The 23,295-nt window shown below is 42.5% G+C and overlaps 2 protein-coding genes across 8 annotated transcripts; both read left to right on the top strand.

Annotated features, from left to right (window-relative positions):
• The first annotated feature begins 1,212 nt into the window (after window positions 1-1,212).
• bicra (BRD4 interacting chromatin remodeling complex associated protein) lies at window positions 1,213-13,450 on the top strand. Of its 6 annotated transcripts, none has more exons than XM_082183170.1 (15): window positions 1,214-1,308; window positions 2,835-2,880; window positions 2,970-3,015; window positions 3,451-3,516; window positions 3,749-5,746; window positions 5,906-6,091; window positions 7,729-8,343; window positions 8,665-8,869; window positions 8,951-9,042; window positions 9,169-9,294; window positions 9,416-9,462; window positions 9,623-9,771; window positions 9,880-9,974; window positions 10,071-10,173; window positions 10,646-13,450. In XM_082183170.1, the coding sequence occupies exons 2-15, from the start codon at window positions 2,840-2,842 to the stop codon at window positions 12,316-12,318; spliced, it is 5,442 nt and encodes a 1,813-aa protein (XP_082039296.1). In that variant the 5' UTR covers window positions 1,214-1,308; window positions 2,835-2,839; the 3' UTR covers window positions 12,319-13,450. The 6 variants fall into 6 exon arrangements, with proteins under 6 accessions (XP_082039299.1, XP_082039296.1, XP_082039294.1 ...); XM_082183168.1 differs by having other exon boundaries at window positions 10,068-10,173; XM_082183169.1 differs by lacking the exon at window positions 1,214-1,308 and adding an exon at window positions 1,341-1,424 and having other exon boundaries at window positions 10,068-10,173.
• Window positions 13,451-13,828: 378 nt separating this feature from the next.
• Window positions 13,829-22,451, top strand: ehd2b (EH-domain containing 2b). 2 transcript variants are annotated; one of them, XM_082183178.1, is made up of 7 exons: window positions 13,829-14,230; window positions 15,407-15,745; window positions 16,078-16,254; window positions 18,446-18,543; window positions 20,080-20,492; window positions 20,728-20,892; window positions 20,976-22,451. In XM_082183178.1, exons 2-7 carry the CDS (start codon window positions 15,525-15,527, stop codon window positions 21,531-21,533), a joined length of 1,632 nt encoding a protein of 543 aa, XP_082039304.1. In that variant the 5' UTR covers window positions 13,829-14,230; window positions 15,407-15,524; the 3' UTR covers window positions 21,534-22,451. The 2 variants fall into 2 exon arrangements, with proteins under 2 accessions (XP_082039304.1, XP_082039303.1); XM_082183177.1 differs by having other exon boundaries at window positions 15,268-15,745.
• Window positions 22,452-23,295: the final 844 nt, after the last annotated feature.

The following is a 23,295-nucleotide window of genomic DNA, read 5'->3' as shown; positions in this document are numbered from 1 at the left end:
CACCCTTAAGTTGTTCCAAACCTGTATGAGTTTCTTTCTTCTGTTGAACACAAAATCAGATATTTTAAAGAATGTTGGTAACCAGACAGTGATTTTGGGTGAACTATCCCTCATAAAGTGATGCATCTGCGCCCTCTGCTGGACACTGCAGGCTGCGGCGTTAGTGCAGTAGTTTATTACTACAACCTGAAATAATGAAGGGGCGCAGACATGTTCCTCTCAACTTAATATTTGTAATAACCTATCGATACAATGTCATGAGAATTATCGCGTTACATACTACTGCTCCGATCGGTTATGTCATTGCTGAAAGAAGACGTCTCTATTGACTGTGGGACATGCGCAGTTGAAAGGAGACAAAGAGGAAGGAGTGGGTGGCGGATGAAATCTATTCATTGCGATATTTCTGTCACACCAGTCAAGCACTGGGACACCCGTAAAGGTCCAAGCCACACCCTTTAAATGTAAGGAATATTCAAGCACAACTTCAAATGCGACCAATCAATGGGGGTAAACAATATGGAATACCACGCCCCTTATACTTAATAAAAAAGCCTTTTTTTTTTTGTGAGGGGGCAAATGGTTAATTTTAGCCTTTATTACAAAGAAGCCAACCCTCCACTGTAATGCTTGAGGTCGCACCACCCCTTATTTGTGATGTTTAACAAACAGGACCAATCACAGCCACCAGTGTTTCATCAAAACAGACTCCTTTGTCATAAAAACATCCGGACCCAAGGTGAAGCTGTACAGACAACTGCCTGTTTGTTATTGTGGAGCGAGCCATCCTCTAACTTAGTCCCATCTAACTGTTGTGGGAAAATGTGTTTCTTGGGGAAGAAGATTAACAGTTTTATTCATGTAAAAATAAAAATAAATAATAATATATATATATATATATATATACATATAAACTGGGTATATGGAATTAAAATGGTGATCTTAATGTTGTTCATGTTTAGATTAAATTTCATTCTCATTGAACGTTCCATCTTATCTAATCTGTAGCCTATGTTTACAACCTTGAAACAAGATAATGTATTTCCGTTTAATGCAATCCATATATTTCAGTGTTACAGTGAAATTGATACACAAATAAAGTATTATATCGTGCCGATGTAAAAGGGCAACATGCGTATTTATACCGCAATATTAACAGCAACAATAACAGTGTGGTGTTGTTTATTAATCAGGCGATCGTGTCGGGCCTCTGTTTCCTGCTTGTGAGAGCTGTGCTTGGGTCCTGACGCGGAGCCCGTGCAGGGCCGTACTGGAGACCCCGCGCCGCCTGCACCTCTATCGTCTCGGGTGAGTTTGATACAATGTAGCAATTTCTCTTTAATTCTCAATAACTATTGCAACGCTGCAACATTCGCATGCAGACCTCAACTCTTCCCGCTTCATTTGGCCGGCCCGTTGCATAGGTCGGTTAATAGGTTGAGTTTACAGCGAATTCCCAAGCATACCCCCTTGATCCAGGAGTATTCCAACATAAACTCATATTTAGCTGGGATAAAGATAGGCTACGCAATTGCATCAATTGGAGTTCGAACACAAAATATTCAACTATCATGTGCACTGGCAACAGTGAATGCGCTCGTCCGGCAGAAATACTACGTGTTTACAGTCAGTTGTTGTCAAATTTGTTCGTATTGCGTCTGTAAACGCACATATAACAGCTAGGAAGCTAGCTAGCCACAGCTAACTGAATCTGCTGCAGAACGAGCGTTAAAAAGCGAATTAAATGCGCTCTATGTTGGTAAACCTATAAAATGGTCGCAAATAAAAGTATCTGCACCAGTGGGAATGTCGAGGGAGTTATTACATCTTTGCAAATGAGCAAAATAACCGCCGTGTCCTGCAGGTCCAGAGTGTCCATTCACGTCTCCGGTGTTGTTCTGATGCGAGACCCTCTCAAAATGACCTAAAACAAATCTCTGACAGAAGAAGCTTTCGCAGATATTTGTTAATGATGGTATGTGTGCTATTCGCACAGTCTGTTTGCCCCCAACAAACATTAGTGGCGTCCCCGCCTACCTCATCTTCATTTTGTGGTTTTGATTTGTTTAGCTCGAGACTGTGAACATGATCAGGCCAGCGAATCACCGAGTCTGACACTTAAGTGAAAATAGGTGTTTGTAACTCTTTAAATCGTGATATTTGACACTCTGTCTCGGTGGTGTTTTTCTGTCTGTAAAACAGTGTGAAGTGATGCGCGCGCTTTTTCCCATCAGCTCTCGCGCCACAGATTGTGCACGAAAGTTCAGCTGCTGCCTTCAAAAGATGTGAAAGCGTTCACTCTTTTGTTTTTGTGTGTGTAATTGTTCTTCCTTAAAGCCTCAGAATGCGTTAGATTTTGATTATAGTTTGGTATTATCGACAATGAATGTGTATTCGAGCATTAAACGATCCACATAGTGTTTTAATGATGGAAGTCAATCAATTCACCAGAAAAGTATACCGTAATGATGGGTTAACATTAACATGGGGGGGGGGTTTGGACATGTGACGCGCACTGATGAAAGATTTACCTGGCAACATTTACTCTGATTTTAATATTATTTGCATTTGTCAACAGCTTGATTTATTCTCTTAAGATTGAAATTGATAGCGTCTGAAATGGTGTAGTTCATAAACGTTTTAATAATGCTGACTGATGTTCTACTTTATTTTCACTAATGTACATGGTTGATTCAAATAACAAATTGACTCCTTATAAATGCACCCACATTTCACTAGTAAGGAAGTACTTGCTTGAAGATTTGCTTTTGAGGTTTGTGTAAGGTTTAGCAGATTTGCATAAGTGTTAATGTTTATGCACTTTTTTTGTACAGTTGACATGGATGATGAAGATGGCAGGTGCTTGCTAGATGTAATTTGGTAAGTTGTTACACCAAAAATGGCATAACTGTGTTGAAGTTTGAATGTTGGATGTAGTGTAGCTGAATAACATCTTTCTTGTTGTACAGTGACCCAGAAGCACTCAATGATTTTCTTCATGGATCAGAAACACAAGTGAGTACTTTGCGTGATAACCTAGATGCATCACACACAAAAAACAGCACACTCACCCAGCAAGATTTCCCACAAACTTTTCCGGGTTATTTTTACATTTCTTCCCCCTAAATCGGTTGTCCAGCTTAATTATCTTTTCTTTAATTTCAATCCTGATTTTTTCCCTCTTTGGTTAATTCTTTAATATGAAATACTAATCTAATTTTCCTCTCTTTTGACCCCTGTTTTCTTTCTTGTTTGCTTGGCCTTTTAACTTGGTTATGCCTGCATTTTGTTCTGGTTGATTGGTGCACTGTCCTCACTTTGCTCTTCCCTTGCCTTTCCCTCTTTGTCTGCCTATTTGCCCTTTGTGCATCTGCTCTGTCGCTTTCACACGCCTGTCTGTGTGCTGTGGTGATTTCTGCCTGTCCTATACCTGGGTATATCTGTCTGTAGCTGGACACTGATGACCTTTTGGATGGCTCAAGTGACCCGTCCAGCTCGTTCTTCTCCAGCACTGGGGTGAGTAATATCCCCCATTTGCGCCAACCTCCTGTCTCCATCCTTTTTTGTAGCACGTGCTCCTCAGCCCCACCATCCAAAACAGATGCATCGTGCACCAGACCTGCATCTACAGCAGTCAGTCCCAAAGGCCTACCACCATCCCAGATCCATCCATGCCATCTTATTCTTGCATCATTCTGAATGTGTGGCTAGGTTTAAGGGCTAACATTGGTCTTTTTGTCTTTTCCAGGGCCACATTCCTGAGGTCCAACCACAGGTTCAGCTGTCAACAAATGAGCCAGGCCTTCCAAGAGTCAGCGTTGATTTGGACTTCCTGGAGGATGATGACATCTTGGGGGGATCGCCGGGAGGAGACAATGGAAGCAATGGTGTTGGGGCAAATCATGAGCCCTGTGACATTTTGCAGCAGAGTCTGGCAGAGGCTAACATCACAGAGCAGAGCCTTCAAGAGGCCGAGGCTGAGCTTGACCTTAGTTCCTTTGGGTTAACTGGCCTTACACAGGTGGTCCAACCGCTGCCTGATGCTGGGCTGTCTGGAGTGGGCATTGGAGGTGCTACCCAGATTTTTTCAAACCAAGGCACCCCTACCGCACCCTCAAATGCCACCCCAGACATGCTCGGCTCAGTCCTGGCACATCCAGGCCTGCAGCTTCCCCAGGTCATGAACAAGGCTATCAGCGTCCAGCCATTCGTACAGCAAGTCGGGCTTGGAAATGTAACCCTTCAGTCTATTTCAAGCCTTCAGGCCTTACCGAATGGCAGTCAGTCCGGACCGTTGGGCATTGGACAAATTCAAGTTGTGGGCCAACCCACTGTAATGACTATAAATTCATCTGGGCAGCAGATTTTGACGAAAACCATGGGTGGCTACCAACTGCATCAACCTGGGCCTGAGGCAGCAAGCGCTGGAACGCAGGCTGGGCTTGGAGGCTCTGTTTTGAGTTCAGGAGGTGGACTTTTAATTCAAGGGGGCAAGGCCACTCTTGGGTCCCCTGCCTTAAATGGGCCAGCTGTCAGCTTAAGCAACACAAATACCAACAACAGTGCAACTACAATGGCCACTGCTGGTGGCATTGTGGGTTTCGGTAATGCCTCTCTGGGTGCAGGAATTGGATCTCAAACCCAGTCTCAAGGCCAAATCATGCAGAATGTCATCATCCAGCGAACGCCAACGCCAATTCAGCCCAAACCTCCTCAAGGGGGTTCCATCCAACCCAAAATCTTCAAGCAACACCAACAGCTTCCTGCCCCACACAACTTGCCAAATGATGCTAATAAGGCTCTGGGGGTGCAGCAAATCCCAGTGTCAGCTGGTCAGAATGTAACGTTCCTCCCTGGGAAGCCTGTCTCAAATGTAGTCTTGAGCACACAGGCTGCATCACAGGGAACGCAGTTTTCTCAAGCGCTCTTAAGGCAACAAGGCCCCCAAACGTCAGGCAAACCGCTCAGTGTTCACTTGTTAAACCAACAGGGAAGCATTGTCATTCCCTCGCAGACTGTCCTGCAGAGCCAAAACCACCAGTTCCTCTTACCAGGGCTTCAGGCAGGAGGTCAGATCCTGACTCAGCATCCTGGGGGTCACATCATTACCAGTCAGGGGCCTGGGGGACAGTTAATTGCTAATCAGATCTTGACAGCCAATCAGAACATCAACCTGAGTCAGGTGTTGGCCTCACAGGGTCACCCTGGTGCCGCCCATATTCTCTCTGGACACATCCAGCTCCAGCCCGGTCAGATGTTCCAAATGCCGGTGTCATTGGCGCAAACGCAGACACAAGCCCATCCGGTAACGGGCCACGTTCAAACGGTCATCCAGGGCATGCCTATACAGAATTCCCTGTCCATGGAGAGCCTTAGCCCAGCAGTCAGTTTGCAGACGTTGGAGCAGTCTGGTGGCATCCCCAATAACGGTAGCAGTGGATCGACAGCCATGGCACCATGCCAGCCAGGAGAGGGAATCACAGTATTGGGCGGCTCTACGGACCCTGCTGCTCACCCAGCACAGACCCAACCCCAGCCCTCAATTCTCACGGTTCAGGCGACTGCACCGGTTTCAGTAGCAGCTTCGGTTCCTTCCTCTTCATCTCCATCCCCCACTATGGCCACATCGACGCCCTCAATGGTGGGTTTGGGTTCCCAGTCCCAGCACAGCCCAGGAAAGGTGTTCACGTCACCTGGTTCCAGCATGATCCTTAGTCAGGAGTCTCTTCAAATGTTCCTGCAGCAGGTCAGTGTGCCCTCTTTAAACCTTATCTGCTGTTTGTAAACTGTGTCCCTTAGCTAATAAGCTAACATAACAACATTTGATCCCCAAGCTGACCTCTGACCAGATTGGATGATTGTGTTACCTCTCCCATTCCTGAACTGATAAATGTACCCATGTTAGGACCAACAGCAGCAAGCAGGAAAAGACCCACCTGCTGCTGTGGGTGTACCTGCGTCTGTTATCGTCAGCGGCAGCAGTTCTGGTGCCGCCCCTTCAGGCCATGACAACTTGTTAGCTGAGACTCGGCAGAGGCAGAGTCCCAGCCCCTCCCTTGGCCCCGCCCACATGGCAACAGTGGTTAACAAGGTAGATGAGCTCATGCTCTGCACTAAGCCCCACCCACTTGTTGCTGCCACTGCTGCGTATTGGACCACTGTCTCCCAGCAGATCTCCCTCTCTTTCTGTCCCATTGTCTTTCTACTGTCATTGCTCAGACTTGGATGCTTTTATTTGTTCCTTCGCTCATTTTCACTCTTGTTTTTGCCTGTTTTCATCATTCTTTCTGCATTCTGCACCTTTCACGAATGTTATCTGTTTCTGTTATTGTTACTGTAATGGGATTATAATTTATTTTGTCCATTAGTTATTTAGTACTATTATTGCATGCTATACCTCCCCCCATAATATATTAATATATTTGTTTTCTGCTGTTTATTTGCATAATCATTTTTTAACAGGAAGCTTGCCGAACTAAATTGACACTAATTGGGATATGGGTTGATGCTTTTCAAATGGTGTCACATGCAATAATAAAACTCTAGAGACCTTATTTTTCAGTTGTGTGTTTGCATCATCTTCGTGCATCTTCCCATGAGCATGTCATGATGGAGCAATAGCTCTTTCTATTAGTTTCCCTGTTGTAAAACTTTGCCACTCACTCTACCATTCATTTTAACATTCAGACTACTCACTACTTCTGCTCCTCACTTTCGGTAACTGCTGTTTTTAACCTCAATCAGCGTCCCCCCCCCCCACCACCACCACCCCCACCCAGCACCCCCAAGAGAAATTAAACTAATTCCCTTCAAGATCACTTTAAAAGATTTGATCTTGATCACTTGCTCGCTGCCCTGAATTACCTTTGCCCTCTACCAGCAAATCTGTTTTGGTTTATTTAGACTTGTACTTTTTTTTTCTTTTCTTTTTTTTCTTGTCTATTCTCTGTGAACCAATTTTTGTTCTTTGCAAAAATTATGTCCTCATGTCAGTTGTCCTCCCTTCCTGTTTGAAACCCCAGTAGTGTCTATCAAGAGAGCACTAATCTTTTACACGTGCCTGATGTACAGTTTAGATATTTTGTCAGCAGTCTTTGTAAAAACTTTGAAAAGATTTTTCCTTTCTATTTCTTCATGCTATTATATTATCCTACTTGTATTTGTTTGTTGCTTGTTGCTATGTGGTGTTTTTGCACCTCATATATATATATTTTTTTTCACTTTAGATATGTTTGCAAGTTAGTCATTGTTTTAGTGATGCACTGGAATAAATTTCTTGGTCGAAACTGAAAACCAGATACAGTTTTGTTTTTCTTATGCTCTGTACCATTTGCATATATTGAAAATGATTGTGAAACTGAAGTATAAAACGGTTATGCAAGAAACTTGTTATTGATAGTCTCATCATTAGGAGATTTAGTCGATAAACTGGCTAAATTAAATGGCAAACAGAATGAATTATAAAGCCTAGAGCTAACTGATGTTGTCATTTAGTAATGTGACTTGTAGAATATATATCTGTTTACGTGTTGTTGCTGTGGTTTCATTTTTATATTGCTATTGAAATGATTTTATTGAAGACATGTTTGTGAACAAGCTGTTAATTTCTGTTAAAAAACAAAAAATTTCAGTGCATCCCTAAAAATTTAATTTCCCAAAATGATTCATTAAAAATATGAACTGGCTGATTATTGATAATTTTCTCACCTCCTCCGCTTTCATCCACAGACTATAAAGATCCAAAGCGCATCCCCTTCTCAACATGTGGTCACCCCTACACCACCACCCACTCTGTCTGACAGCCCCCAACCTGCTCAAGTTTCTCCCCTCACCCTCGGGCAACAGATCCAGTCTCCTCACCAGCACCAGCAGTCTCGGCCTCCATCGCAACCCCAGCCTCAGTCTCAAGCGCAAACTCCCTCACGCTCCTGCACACCTTCCTCTTTACCGCCTCTCTTCATCATACACAATCAGATCGGAGGTTCTCCACAACCACCACAGCCAGCTCCTCCACATCAGCAACAGCAGCCTCAGCAAATACAAGTGCAGCTCCAGCCTCAAGTTCTTCCTCAGACTCTGCCTCAGCCTACCACCCTGCAGCCAGACATACCTCCTTCCTCCTGCTCCCCGAAGCCTCCACAACCACTTCCCGCGCAATTCCAGTTCCAGCCTGCTGCGAGCTCGTCTCCAGCTGCAGTGGTGAAACAGCAGGTGACTGTGGTGCCGGGGCTGACTGCAGAACAGCAGCATCACCTACAGCTGATCAGTGCGCAGCTGCAGACCATGTCATCCATCACACAGCCCTCTCCTCAACAAAAGCAGCTTTTGGAAAAACTTCACCAGGTATTGCATCATCACTATATACTTTGTTCTAACTGGTTATGACACAAGTTTGCACCAAAAAAAAAAAAAACACTGCCACTTCTGACAATATTTTTGATGATTTCAGAGTTATTTAGGGCAAGGCTTTGTTAACATTCGGGTGTCACTGTGGGCAGGGCTACTTTGAAAAAATGAGGGGGAAAACAGATGGCCATCAAAATCAATGGTCTAAATGATTGTTATGTAGGCCTAAAACTCCAAATATCTCTTTCAAATCTCCATAATTGTTATTTTTTATCAACTCTGATAAGATGATTGTCTATTTGCTTTTGATATATACAGGTCCAGCAAAACATTCTTCTCCAGGCTAAGCAGCAAGCTCAGGCACAAGTCCAGGCCTCTCAGCAACAGGCCTCAAACCAGTTCAGCAAAATGCCAGATCCGCCTTCAGTCCAAGTTGCATCTTCAGCGGCCAGTGGCACCATCCAAGCACCAGTCCAGTCCCTTCTGCAGCAGAAGTCTGTGCTTGTCAAGTCCTCTACTACAGGTGGGCATCCCATATTTCTATCCTTTTAAAAGGTTTACTTTAAAATAATTCTAAGCTGACAATGCGTTATCTTAACCTCAGGTGCAAATGACACTCCAGTATTTTCTGCTGTGTCTGCTGGGGCTACAGTGAACCAGGGAGTCACGACTCCAAATCTTGCACAGGCTGTTCAGGTGAGTGAAATGTAGTTGATAGTATTTTTACTGTAGTTTGCAGCTGGACCATTAGCCTTTTCAGATATATTAACTTTACTCACTGGAGACTGATCATTTTGAATGCATTCTGACTCTGCTTTGCAGGCAAAGCCAGGAGTCATAAGTTCAGTTGGTGGGCTAACTCTGGGTAAAGCTGGTTTGCAGATTCAGGTTTTAGGTGCTGGACTCTCTCAAATGCCTGCACCTCTACCACCCGCTCCTCAAACACAGGTAAGGTTCAAAACCACACTGCGTAAGACTGTTATAATAAACTGATCTGGATGGTGTCATATTTATGATAACTTATTATATATAATTAATCTATTTGATATAACCTTTTGTCTTTTCACAGACGTCATTAAAAAGGCCCTTTAGTATGGAACCAAGCAAAGAGGCTAGGTAATATATTCATTTACAGAGTGTAAATTGCAAACATGTTATTTGTAAAAATCTAAAAATAAACCTATAAATGAAGTGACAATGCTAGTTATACATTTAAAAAAATTTTTTTTAAAGATCAGCAGTTCTCCTACTCATGTGCTCATGTATCTGTTTGTAGGATGCTAGAACAGCTGCGAAAACAGCAAGGCTCAGTTCTCCATCCTGACTACAGTTCTCCTTTCCACTCATTTGAGGACACACTTCATCGACTGCTGCCGTACCACCTGTATCAAGGCATGGCTTCGTCCACGGGAGACTACCGCAAAGGTAAACACTCATACATCTGTGTGAACATCTACAGACCTGCAGTGTAATTGTGACACCCTCTTTAGGGCCAGTGTTTAACTCTTGCTTAACTCTTGGTTCTCTGTCCAGTGGATGATGAATTTGAGAATGTCTCAAGCCAACTCTTGAAGCGCACACAAGCAATGCTGGATAAATATCGTCACTTGCTTTTTGAGGAATCAAAGGTATCATTTAAATCTCACTCACTTGACCTCTCTTTATGTCTGAAGCTTCTGAGCCCTGAATTCATTGGTATCTTGTGTGTTTCTTATTTTGAGCAGAGGCTGGGTCCCTCTGCAGAGATGGTTATGATTGACCGGATGTTCATTCAAGAGGAGAAGGTTGCTCTGAGTCAGGACAGGGTTCTGGCCAAGGAGAAACCAGGTAATGACCAAGGTTAAAGTTGCCATGAAATTGCTTTATGAGCATTGTCTTTGTTCCCGTTTATAATTTATGTTCTATTGGTAGTGTACCTGTTAGTATATATTCTGATGTTGCGGTATGGTGAACGTGATTTCACCAAGTACCACATTTTCCTGGATCAACATCTTTGTTTATCCTGGAACAACTTTCAAATCAACCAATCAGATTTGAGGGACAAGTTTACTGTTTATGTCAAGTTTAGGCTTAGAACCAGGATGAGGTGCTTCGACATAAGTTTTATTCACCTATCATTTCCCTCTGATTTTTAGGGAAAAGTTATGGGTAGGTTTAGGGGTAGGGTAAGGACAAAATTTTAGGACATGAATGTTATTCCAGGATCAACAAAATATGTTGATCCAGGAACATGTCTCACTTGGCAAAATCACGGTGACCTTTGCGGTATTTGATCACTTTCATCTCTGACTTTTTGCAGAAGAATTTGTGGCCAATTCCTGTTTACTGGACAGCAGTGCAGCGAGGCCTGTAAAGGTGGAGCTGAGTTCTGTAAGAATCACTTCAGCAGCAGCAGTTGCAGGTCCACCTGCACCAACCGCACTTGCTCTTGCTCCAGCCACAGCAGTTGCCCCTGCTCCAACCACAATCCCGGCACCTACTCCAGCTGCTGCCCCCACTCCTGTTTCTGCCCCGGCGCCCTTCCCTCCTACCAAGCTGGTGATCAAGCAAGGTGGAGGGGGAGCATCAGTATCCTGGTCCACCAGTTCAACCCCTACTCCTGCTCCTGTGGTCCGGTCATCTGTGGAGCCAGTCGCACCAAGCGCCTCCTTCAGCCGCACTCCGTCCTCCCGCCCTGCTGATGACGACGATGACGTCGCGCTTCCCCAACGGACCAGCAAACCGCCCATGAAGACCTACGAGGCGCGCCGGCGAATAGGTTTGAAGCTGAAGATCAAACAGGAGGCGGGGCTTAGTAAGGTGGTTCACAACACTGCCTTAGATCCGGTCCACTCCCAATCCCAACTCACGCCACAACTACCGACCCCTGAGCAGCCGCAGAAAGTCAAACCACATGTAACCCCACCCACCACTGTCATTAGAACTCCACCCCCAACTTCTCACCCCACCCCCTCCTCCACAGTCACTACAGTAACAACACACACAGGTTCTGCCTCCAGTAGTGCAACTTCCTGTAGTGGGGCTAAGCCCTCATTTTCCTCCTCCTGGTCTTCATCGTCCCCTTCCACGTCTTCAGCGCAGATGAATGGCACTCTGGAACACCACGAGGTAGGCGGGGCCAAGCGGATCCCAGTGTCCACAGCAACTCCTTCACCTACCACTTGCCGGCTCCCACTACGAAAGACGTACCGTGAAAACATCAGTCCACGTCACAGGCCGGGAGTACCAGGAGGAGGTGGAGATACGTTGCCCATTCTGCCAACAGGACCCCCTCTTACCTCTTCCCCCCAGCCACAAGGCTCTTCCCCTCAACCTGAACGGACTGTGATAGCCAGTGTGAAACTAGAAAGGCAGGGTGGACATGGGCGGTCTCACTCCCACACAGAGTCGCAGAGCCTCACAGCGGTGGAGGACGTCCTCTACCGTGGCATCAAAAACGCATACCAACACCACCGAGAGTTCTCAGACAAAGAGGATGAGGACGAGGCAGAGGAAGGTGGTGGTCTGGGGCGGTTGAAGGCCATAGGGAGCAAATACCGAGAGGGAGGAAGGGGTACCTTCAGGATGGATCAACATGCCCCTGGCCCGCCTTCTCCCGGAGAGTCTTCCTGCACAAGAGACTCCTCACTTCCTGCCAAACGCTGTAAGTCAGACTCTCCGGACATGGACAATGCAAGCTTCTCCAGCGGTAGCCCGCCACCGGACGACTCGTTGAATGAGCACCTGCAGTGTGCCATAGACAGTATACTGAACCTCCAACAGGGCCCACCTGGACATGGAGGCTCAGGGAGAGGGGCTTTAGGGAGGGTTCATGGGGCAAACCTGCCTAACCAGCACCAAACCCATCCTTCCTACAGACAGTCCATGCCTCCCCTCTCCACACCTCCGTCATCCACCCCTATGTCCCAGCATCCACAGGTAGGGGGCAGAGGACAGAATGGAAATCTGGTTTCACAGACGCACAGTAGATAACAGCCCCTTTAGCTGAAGTTGACTGAAAGACTGAAAAGCAGGATGTCAATGGATGGGGGAAGCAAACGGAGACACTTTTCCCATGTTCAGCTGTGTTTGCTTTGTTTGTCTGTGGTTTGTGCTGATGAAATGTGTTCTTTTGGTTTACATATGGCCCTTTAAGTGTACTTTCTAAAGTATAAAAAGTGCACTTTGATATGATTTTCAAAATTTTGTCCCTTTTTGTTTTTTCCTGGGACGGTTCCTACGTGGGTTCCCCAATTTAAAGATTTCTCAACTTGTGAGAGACAAAAATATATCACCATTCATTTAATAAATAATGTTTGTAATTACTGTGACGTATGCAGATTGCAGGAACTTTTTAAGTGATATCATGAAAATTGTCATATCAAATGGTAGTTAATTTGTTTATTTTTTGAGAGACCAATGAATCACTTCTCCCTTTGTTAGAATGGTCCCCCCCCCCCCCCCCTACCATGTAATTATATTTTTAGGAACTGGTGATCACTGCATAGAAGCTCATTAATGCATATTAGTAATAGTGCTCTGTCTCCCCGAAGACTTGAATTCAGGTTTTGGTTATCTAACTACAGGAATTAACAATGAAGCATTCACAAACCGAAAAGTCACCAGAACTCTAAGAAATCTGTTGACCTTTAAAGCATTCCAGCATCAAGAGCACATTTACAAATCAAACATACAATAACAGCACAGCAAATTTGGGTGATCCTTCTAATAAATTTTTTTTGGGGGGAGAATATTATTACAAGCTTGAAAAACAAGTAATTTTTGCATCTCTGAAGTGCAGACACAAAGCCTCCCTCATTCATGGTTTTTTTTTTTTTTTTTTTGTAGGCATATGTATGTTCAGACACTCGTACACATTTAAGATAGAATCACTGAAAGATCTTTGAACCGTTCAGAAGCAAACACAGCGAAAGCAGTGACATGGAAAAAAGAACAATAATAATGTAAAGAGAAAAAAGAAAATAGAAGAACTGTAAGAATTTGAAGTATAGTACTACAGATTAATTTTGTATTGTATTTATTGTGTATAATGACACTTTTTAAAAAAAAACTGTACATTTAGTAAAACTGTAAATTAAACCTTGCTTCTTTTATGAAACAATCATACCTTTTGTTTGCCATTTGACTTGGTTGTTTTTAAGACTGACTGTATTTGACTTCATCGTGTACATGTAATGATCTTACTGGCCAGTAGGTGGCAATGGTTAATCGGGTCTGAATCAGAAAGGAGCAACAGAGTGCAATATAGATGATCTGCCAAGTATCTCATATGTGGTCTTTCATGCCATCATCAAGAGTCACGTGAGCGTCTGCTCTGCAAACAGATCTGTAGATCAAACAAAAAAGTCATAATAGAATATGCTGCCCCATGGTGAAGCATCCGCTGAAAGACGAGCAGTGCCACACCCTCATGTTTGCAGGCAGTACTTTATGTAAATGAATGACTCTCCCTATAAAATGCTTGACTCCACCTTAGCATGTGGATGCAACTCCTCAACTCCCTGTCCCCACCCTGGTTTAAACTCATTGTCATCACTCGCCTAAAACCAATCAGCCGTCCTGGGCTCTCCCCTGCTTCTGCGTCAAGCAGTGTTTGAAGAAGAGGTGCAGAGAGAAACGTAGTCAGGGAAGAAGGCAGTACTTGTGTGCAAGCCTAAAGCTTATTTTGCTGCAAGAGACAGAAGCACAGGCAGATCAAGACCTCTCCTCTGAAGAAGAACCGTTACTTGAAACGTTTTACTTGGTGCTGCTACTCCAGGGTCTTGGACAGATTGTTCCATCTAAAGCGTATCCTCGTGTGTAGAAACACATCCAGAGCAAGAGAAGAGTTGCTAAGGTCCGTCATCTCTTTAAGTACTTCAACCTGAGATTCGGCATTCTCCAGGTAAGAGGACAAATCTTGGATTTTTTTGGAATGTTACATTGTTTTGTGAGTTACACTTCAAAATCCCTTTCTAAATAAAAGAAAAAAGTTTAGAGCAGTTGATGCGTGCATTGTTGAACCCCCCCCCCCAAAAAAAGGATTAAACATAGGAGCAAATGCCTCTGGCCTTTCCTTCCTTTACTGGCACACATCAGTGTTCTGGTTCTGTATTACTTCTGGAAATGATCTGAAGCTCAAGGCTTCTCCCAAAGAGTCAACTGTCTGTTGCAATTGTGGTGGAGGATGCCACAAGGCATTTTCCATCTCCTGCGCAACATGTGAGTCTTATTACATAAAGTCAAATCCCAACCATTAACTTTTTTGCCAAGGCAGCTGTGCTAAAGTTGAACTTTTAATCCGATATACAGTAACTAGTTTCTTTTCAGTTGTTAACTAAGGTTGGCACAACTGGACTTCACTGGAATACGTTTACTTCAGCACAAACTCCATTTTGATTCAGAATAAGTCCTCTGGAAAAGCATTATTAAGTAGGGAGTGTTTAGAATCTACTGTGTGCCAATTGCGCATTAAGGGAATTGATGCAAAATCCTGTAAGGATTCTGTCAGAAACACTGAATATGCTTTTGTTTGATGCATCACTGGTGCTTTCAGCCCTTTACACACCGTAATCCTTCACACATTTAACTTTCCACTGTGAGCCGCTGCTGGAAAATATGTCTCACTTTTTTCAATATACGGAAGTAAGTTATGAATGTGTGTTTGTGGACTCAGAGTTTGGGTGTGTGTGTGTAAGTGTTTCCAAAATGAGCACCAACTTTTTCCAGGGACATGCATGGACAATACACTCTACTTTCCCCCTGGGCTAAAAACATTTCTTAAGATTCTTTATTTGTAGGTAAAAGGAAAAGTTAGACATTTTAATGGGAGCAAGGCCTTCTAACCAAGAAATTAAGATGAAATATATAGTTAGAAAAACACCTACAGCATATACTGTAAGCAATATTGTTCTAATGTTTTATTTCTTTTTTTTTTTTTAGGCAATTTTTTTTTTTTTTTACTAAAACAGAAGAAACCCGGGGGTTACAAATTATATAACATTGTATACACTATAGCTTGCTTTATAACTCCAGCAAATCACTGTAAACCTTCAAGGCAGAACATTTGGTTGCTTTACAGAAATACTGTAAGCAAGAGGAGAGTCTTCACCGTCATCCCCGAGGACACGTAAACAGTGCAAAACACAGCCATAAATTAACTGCAAAGGAAACTCTGAATACTCTCGCAAGTTTGCAAGATGTCACGCTGGGGACGTAAGAATGTCAAAAAGGCCCCTGAGGTGATTAGGACAGTGACCGAGGGCCTTAAGTCACTCTATCGAAAGAAACTCCTGCCCCTGGAGCAGTACTACTGCTTCCATGACTTCCACTCACCGAGTCTGGAGGACGCCGACTTCGACAACAAACCCATGGTGCTAGTGGTTGGACAGTACTCAACAGGAAAGACCACGTTTATCAAGTAAGGGTTTTTTAAAGGTTTTTTATTTTTTTTTAAGGGGAGTTAAAACATGTCTATGGTGGTTAAGGGCTTAATCCACTCGTATTAGTCCACTCGTGGTTTAGGATCTTGGGAAATATATACTCTACATTACATTGGTTTGATCTCTGTACTAAATTCAAAGGTTATTCAAATTCAAATCAGATTATATAGTGAATGGAAATACATTTATCTGAACTTAAACAGCAGTTCCATTGTGTTTTGTCCATCTAGTAGACATAGAAGACAAGCTTCAAGGTTATTAAAGACTATCATGTCAACACGTTAACCATGGCTTTGTTCTGTCAACACAGGTATCTGCTGGAACAGGACGTCCCAGGGAGTCGTATAGGGCCGGAGCCCACCACCGACTGCTTCACCGCTATCATGCACGGAGACGTGGAGGGGCTCATTCCTGGAAACGCCCTCATAGTGGATCCCAACAAACCCTTCCGCAAGCTCAACCCCTTTGGAAACACCTTCCTCAACAGGTGAATAGATTCATACAGGCAGATGTTACACTGAGCCGCTATGTACGACATGACATGTGAGATGAAGGCGGGTTGTGTGAAAGAATGTGCCCACTGATCCGTCTGCTTACACTGGGCACGCAGGGAAGATAACAGAGAAACAGTGTGTTAGTTTTTGCTCTACGGAATTTCAAGAGTCCGTGCCAAATTTCTAAGGGAGGAGGGACTTTCCTTATTTGTGGAAAACTTGTGGAAGGGAGAGATATCACAAGAGAGGGCAAAAGCAGAGCTGTGATGGGTGATGACTTAAGAGGTGTCAGGGTCCTTAAAGAGGTTAAAGAGAAGGACTAATTTCAATTTAATTTATGTTTTACATTTTCTGAAGATAATGGATTATGCCACGACATTACTATGGTGTTGCTTAGGTGTTGTAAACATTTTTTAGCTTGTTTCTATACGTTTGCAAGGGTGTGATTGCTTAGAACCTGGTCACTTAGAAAAATAAATAGAATAAGGTATCATTCATGTAGCACAAATCATGGGGGATGCGCCCCATGTTTATTTGTTCGTTTATTTTTAATGCTTTTAAAAAATGTCATGTGGTGTAACCATCAGCTAAAAAGAAATAACCTATTTTTGTTACACCTTGCATACATTTTAGTGTAAAGTTTTACAATTTCAAGGTAAACAGGTAATAATATCTAGAATTATGAATTCATTAATATCATCACATTTGGGGAATCACACCACATGACATTTTACTACCTAAACTAATCTTGCCTTGACCTTAAAAGGTCAAATTAACTGATATTTTAAGAAACTTGACCTTGGGAAAAAAGTTTTTCAAATATTAAAAAAGTAGTGAATCAGATGTAGAAATAATATGGAAATAATAATATATTATGCCAAACTAAATAAAAGAATGTTTTTTTTTCCTGATATCACCCTGACATTTTTTACTCCATGCCCCTCCAAAATATAAAAAAATTAAAAACATGCTCATTGTAGAAGAGGTGTTTTCAAGTCATTGCATGTACGAATTGTATATTTATTGTTTATATTTTGAATAAATTAGTACATCTGGACAAAAAAAAAGAGCATTGACCCTAACATTTAGAACAAATCTCGAAACCTCTGTGTGAACGATAATGGCAGTGAAGCTTGCTTTAGCAAACTCCACTTATTTCGTGAATTAAGACAGAGCAATGTCTGGTATTGAAATACCAGGCAGCAGCCAAAACAGTGTGAGGAAACTAAGCTGAAGTTCAGGTCCAGGTCATCTGAATACCTTAGTCCTCTCATTAAGTTTGCCAAGAGAGTTTCAACATAATTAGCTTGTAGTTGTCTGTCAACACCAAAGGGGGCACTATTTTGAGTGCCAGGGAGAGAATTTATCAGATCCAGTTTTTCCCTGTTCTCTTTGGGAGTATTTTTGCATACATGTTTTGAGAACTTCGTTTCTCCTACTTCCTGCCCAGGGAAGCAGTCCACTCATTAAGCCCCTTTAAAGCAGGAAGAGACCATGTTTTTCTATGCCGCAGATCATTAGTGGCAAGTATTGTTTGATTTTGGCAGCGCTGGTCATTTTCCCTCAGGAAGCCCCGTGTGTTTCAAGCACCACTTCCACACAATGGACCAGCCTGGGTGGAGTGACGCTAGAAGTCTGCTTCTTAGATCACACACAACAGCTGTGATAGGAGTAATGGGTCATTTTTTCAGCTTTTCTCAGGGGGAAAGTGATTTAAACTAAAGAGCTCCTGAATGTTTGATAATTGTGCTGTATCCTTTTAAGGAATCATACACCAACTGTTTTGTGCATAGGATGTAGATGAGAGCTACAGTGACTCTGAAGAATATTTTGGGCAGTTTTGGACACATACGCATGTTGTAAAATCATTGTATTAGTTATAAAAAAAAATTAAAAAAATTGTGGATGTATTAAGTTGAAAAATGCTACACAGTTTGACATTTTGTTTAATGCTAAGACATTCATGCATTTTTTAAGTGTCTAAATATTTTGGGGCAACTGTAGCTTAGCAAATCAGATGAAACATGTAATGCTGTATTTAACAAAATATATCAGCTTAAAGTCTGTAGCCTTGATTTACCCATTCAACCAAGAGGAAAAATCAACTTATGAAGTTTTTTTTTTGTTTTTTTTGTCTATCACCGAATGCAATACAAACTCTGACCTCATGTCTTTCTCTGACAGATTCCAGTGTGCTCAGCTCCCAAACCAGGTCCTGGAGAGCATCAGCATCATCGACTCCCCAGGCATCCTGTCCGGGGCCAAACAGAGAGTGAGTCGAGGTAAGGCTGACTAAAAAAGTAAGGAGAGAGATTTGGAAGTATTTTCAGCCAAATTTCAATAAATGTCCTACTTAAAATTCAACTTCATTCAAACTGGTCTACAATATCTCTTTAATATGTGTTTATTAAATGAGAAAATGATTAGTCCTTCACTAGTCCCCTGGGAAAACTCACAATATGCTCCAATATGTATTTTACTGCAAAAAATGTTGAACATTCTGTTAAAACAGTAAAACTGAATTGACCTTATAAAGACCCCAGAGAAACTCTAGATGTTGGGAACTAAGTGGTGTCATCGTAAATAGAAAGGACAATACTGATCTGAGATCTTTTTCATGGTAAATAACAGATGAATAATTTCTAGGCTCTCCCTCAGAGAACATCGTTGGGTAATCTTAGCTTATCAGTGTTGCACCTCACTGGGTGATGTCTGCTTTTTCTCACATATTTTCCTGCCTCACAGCATTTGAAATGACGCACAGAATGGGAAAGTGAGCCATAAAGGTGTGACAGGGAGAGGAAAGGGAAGGAATGTAAAAGAATGTTAGGGGGATGTAAGAGACTCTGGACTATTCAAATGTTGTCAAAACACAACATTTGCACATAATCACCAAGATGATTGTTAAAGAGCTAATAAGATCTCAAAATTTGAAAATAGTCTCAATAGAGCACAACAGCTGGGTTCAAGAATTATAATCCATAGAAAAGGGCTAACCAAGGTAGCTTCCTTCCTGCAGAGTATAGCTCCAAACCTAATCATAAATGCCTGAAAATTACAGGCAGGAGTGTTGAAGCAGGGTTGAAACTGATGTCTGCAGGAAGGTAGCCCTTCAGGAGCAGAATTGGCTACCTCTTCCGTAGAGAAACAGCAATAACCTACAAACCAGGTGTAGCCAACCCTACTCCTGGAGGGCTACCAAACCTCTAAACCTAATCAAACAAACCAGAACCAGCTAATCAAGGTCCTGAACGGATTACTTGAAAACAACAGGTAGGTGTGTTGGATAGGTATGGATCTGAAGTTTACAAGGCTTCCCACGATACAAACCTTTCAAGACAGACCTACCATGAGTTCTAAGGTTAAGCAATTGTGTATCTAATCTAGAATGTAATCTAGAACCCATAACCCAGTGTGAGTTTACCTGAAAAGAGAATTTGATGTTAGCATGGAAACAAGAACAATGACCGCCCACTTGCAAATCAACCTGAATGACATAGTCGTTTCTCCATCCTCTCAAACTACTTATGTATTTGTATCTGAACCTTCAAATGCATTGCATTTTATATTTTTTGTTTTTGTACTGTTGGCTTTGAATTGTTTCTATCATTTGCAATACTTCATGGGATTAGGTCATTCCTTTATAAAATAATTTAAGTAACATAGTCTTTTACCTTCAGATTTTCAAATACTCTCTTGCTTTGAATCAAACCAGGGCTGGTGGGTCTGATCACCGCAAACTTGCACAACACTGTTGTTATAGTCTTCTCTTTTATTCAATTTGATGATTTTCTTCCACCTCTTCTTTCTCTTTGTAGGATATGACTTCCCAGCAGTTCTCCGCTGGTTTGCTGAGCGTGTGGACCGGATCATTCTTCTCTTTGATGCCCACAAGTTGGAGATCTCGGATGAATTCTCAGAGGCAATCGGAGCCCTCAAGGGCAATGAAGACAAACTCCGTGTTGTGCTGAACAAGGCTGATATGATTGATACCCAGCAGCTCATGCGAGTGTATGGTGCTTTAATGTGGTCTCTGGGGAAAGTGTTTGGTACTCCTGAAGTTCTGAGGGTGTACATCGGGTCCTTCTGGTCTGAACCTCTTATGGTGTCCGACAACCGAAAGTTGTTTGAGTTGGAGGAGGAAGATCTGTTTGCTGACATCCAGAATCTGCCACGCAACTCAGCCCTACGTAAACTTAATGACTTGGTCAAGAGGGCTCGTCTTGTGAGGGTATGTTAATGTATCATTAATGACTTTTTGTTGGAACTGTGAAATCAGAAGGTAAATGATCGAATGTAAACACTTAAAATGATAGTTCACCCCAAAAAATCTAAATTATGTCCGCATTTACGCACCCTCAAATAATTCCAAACCTGTATGACTTTTTTCTTCTGTGGAAAACAAAATAAGATTTTCTGAATAATATCTCAGTTTTTTTCTGTCCCCTGGGCTGCTTTTGTCTTAGGTACATGCCCATATCATCAGTTACTTGAAGCAAGAGATGCCATCTGTCTTCAGGAAGGACAATAAAAAGAAGAACCTGATCTACCAGCTCCCGGTCATCTTCTCCAAGATTCAGCTACAGCATCATATCTCTCCAGGAGACTTCCCCGATTGTACCAAGATGCAGGTTAGTGCAACCACCTTGCTCTTGTATTGAGGTTAAAACACTACTTTTCTTGCTTGACTGTCCTTTCTGTGTTTATTGTATAGGAGCAACTAATGGCACATGACTTCACCAAGTTTAAAGCCCTGAAGCCCAACCTGATGGCAATGCTGGATGAGCTGTTGGCTAACGACATTGCCAAACTGATGCCCCTTCTAAGGCAAGAAGAAATAGACGCTGGGGTCCAACCTGGGGTCCAAGGCGGGGCCTTCTTGGGAACCCGTGCCGGACCTTTTATGGAAGGGGACCCCTTTGGCGAAACTGCGGATCAAAATGGCGAGGTGGGTGAGGAAGATGAGGAATGGGTAGTGACCAAGGACAAGCCCAAGTATGATGAGATCTTCTACAACCTAGCACCAAACGAAGGCAAACTAAGTGGCATCAAAGCCAAAGATTGGATGGTGAGCACACGGCTGCCCAACTCTGTGCTGGGCCGCATCTGGAAGCTCTCGGATGTGGATCGTGACGGCATGCTGGATGACGAGGAGTTTGCCCTGGCCAGCCACCTGATTGAAGTGAAACTGGATGGTCATGGGCTGCCCCCTGAGTTGCCTGCCCGTCTCGTGCCACCATCCAAACGCCGGCAAAAAGGCTCTGATGCTTAGACAATGCACATTTACGATCAACTGATCCTTGTCCGCACTTCCCGCATGTTGTCCAGCTCCACAGCTGCTGCAATGCATCTCCATTCACTGTATTTTGGTGTCATTTTGTACTTTGGTCATTTTGTAACTCACAATTAATGTCTTACTATGTATTCTTGGTTCAAATGCAACAAAGCAAAGATTCCCAGCTGGAAGCCAAAGAGCTTTGTGATAAACCAAAGACTGGTCTCAGTTATTTGAAAGGAATGTCGCATCTGTCGCCATTTTAAAATCATATGACCTCACATCCAGAAATGCTACACACATGACTCAATTCATAGAACTTATAATGGCTCCTGAACTAAGGGATAGCAAATTAACTCTTGTAGATAACAGATATTCATTTTTATCATTTAGTGTGGAAATCTATAGACTTGGCTTTACGCACTTTTCAGTGTGGCTTTTAATGTTGTAGTCAACTAAATCAGAATGTGAAGTCAAGGCAAACACTCAAAACTCTGAAACTGCTTTGAAAGAAGACCTGAGGAGGCAAGTTAAAATACCTTGTTTTTAGAACATGTAAATCATTTTACTAGAATGTTGCTGTCTATGCCTTTAAGATTGAAAAGGAAATATGCTTTATATGTGATCAGTTTTACTGTTTTTTTCCTATTGTGTATTGAATGAGCTCTGCATACTATGAAAGACTGTCACAGGATATATATATATATATATGTATATGTATATGTATATGTATATATATATATATATATATATATATATATATATATATATATATATATATATATAATCAATGTCATACAAGCAAAAATGTGGAGATTTCTTTCTGACTACTGTAAACGGTTCCACTGACTGCTTCAGTTAACCAATGTTTTCACAGTAAATATATTGAGCTGAATAAAGACCCTTTGTATCTTGGATCTGTTTTTTTTGTTTTTTTTGTTTGTTTTTTTTACAAAAGGAACTGCACTGAAAAAGCATAACTTTTGAATAAGTAGAAAACAAGAACAAACAAATTGTCCCAACTAACAGGGCTGAGAACATGCAAAGCTCAAAATAAAATGAATGGAAAATAAAACTACTCATATAGGCTAGTATTTAAATGTACCTCCTTAGGCTGACATTTAACATTTTCTCCTTTTCACTGACACTTTGCTATAGGAAAAAAAAAAAAAAAAACTTAAACGTTTCAAAGCTTCAAAACTTCATGGTTTCTGTGGAAAGAGTCTTATGAATCTTGAAATTTTGGGAAAGGGGGCATACTAGCAGACAGAAAGGCTGCAGTCTTGTGCACACATATGCTGTACAGTTGCTCGGTGACAGGCCAGATAAACAGTGAGTCACAGAGATCCCAGCCAAAACCCCATACCACCATTTTCCATCCTCCAGTACAACCACCCGTTCCTCTCTTCGCTTATACTTTCCAGCTCTTCATCATTCCAGAGACTCTGTTAAAACTTTTCACACATCTTGCTCAATGCCTGTGTTTTTCCTCTTCCCTCATACAATCCCACAACCTGTGAGAGCATTGTATGTGTGTAACCCTTCAAGTTTATAAAGAAAGAGAGGAAGGGTATCTCCCCGTTTCCACAATTTCGCCATGGAAAGATACACAAATGAGAAACAGAGGCAATCCACCCCTGGCTCCAATTGCTAGCTGGTTTACATTGTGACTCAGTGGTGAAGAATGTGGTGGGATGGGCTTGAAGGAGTTATTAATATCTCTTTTCCTCGGGTCCGTTAGATTTTCTAAAGTCCAAGT

This window comes from Leuciscus leuciscus (assembly GCF_965113295.1).
Source record: "Leuciscus leuciscus genome assembly, chromosome: 10".
Classification (NCBI taxonomy): domain Eukaryota; kingdom Metazoa; phylum Chordata; class Actinopteri; order Cypriniformes; family Leuciscidae; genus Leuciscus; species Leuciscus leuciscus.
The sequence above is the reverse complement of the archived record's forward strand: the minus strand, read 5'-3'. Positions and strand labels throughout refer to the sequence as shown.

Bases quoted from the DNA above. Each gene is read 5' to 3' on its own strand.
- bicra (XM_082183168.1), top strand. From the start codon at position 2,840: ATGGATGATGAAGATGGCAGGTGCTTGCTAGATGTAATTTG. The intron at 2,881-2,969 runs GTAAGTTGTTAC...CTTGTTGTACAG, and splicing joins TGCTTGCTAGATGTAATTTG to TGACCCAGAAGCACTCAATG. The intron at 6,092-7,728 runs GTAGATGAGCTC...TTTCATCCACAG, and splicing joins TGGCAACAGTGGTTAACAAG to ACTATAAAGATCCAAAGCGC.
- ehd2b (XM_082183178.1), top strand. From the start codon at position 15,525: ATGTCACGCTGGGGACGTAAGAATGTCAAAAAGGCCCCTGAGGTGATT. The intron at 16,255-18,445 runs GTGAATAGATTC...TTTCTCTGACAG, and splicing joins GGAAACACCTTCCTCAACAG to ATTCCAGTGTGCTCAGCTCC. The intron at 20,493-20,727 runs GTATGTTAATGT...CTTTTGTCTTAG, and splicing joins AGAGGGCTCGTCTTGTGAGG to GTACATGCCCATATCATCAG.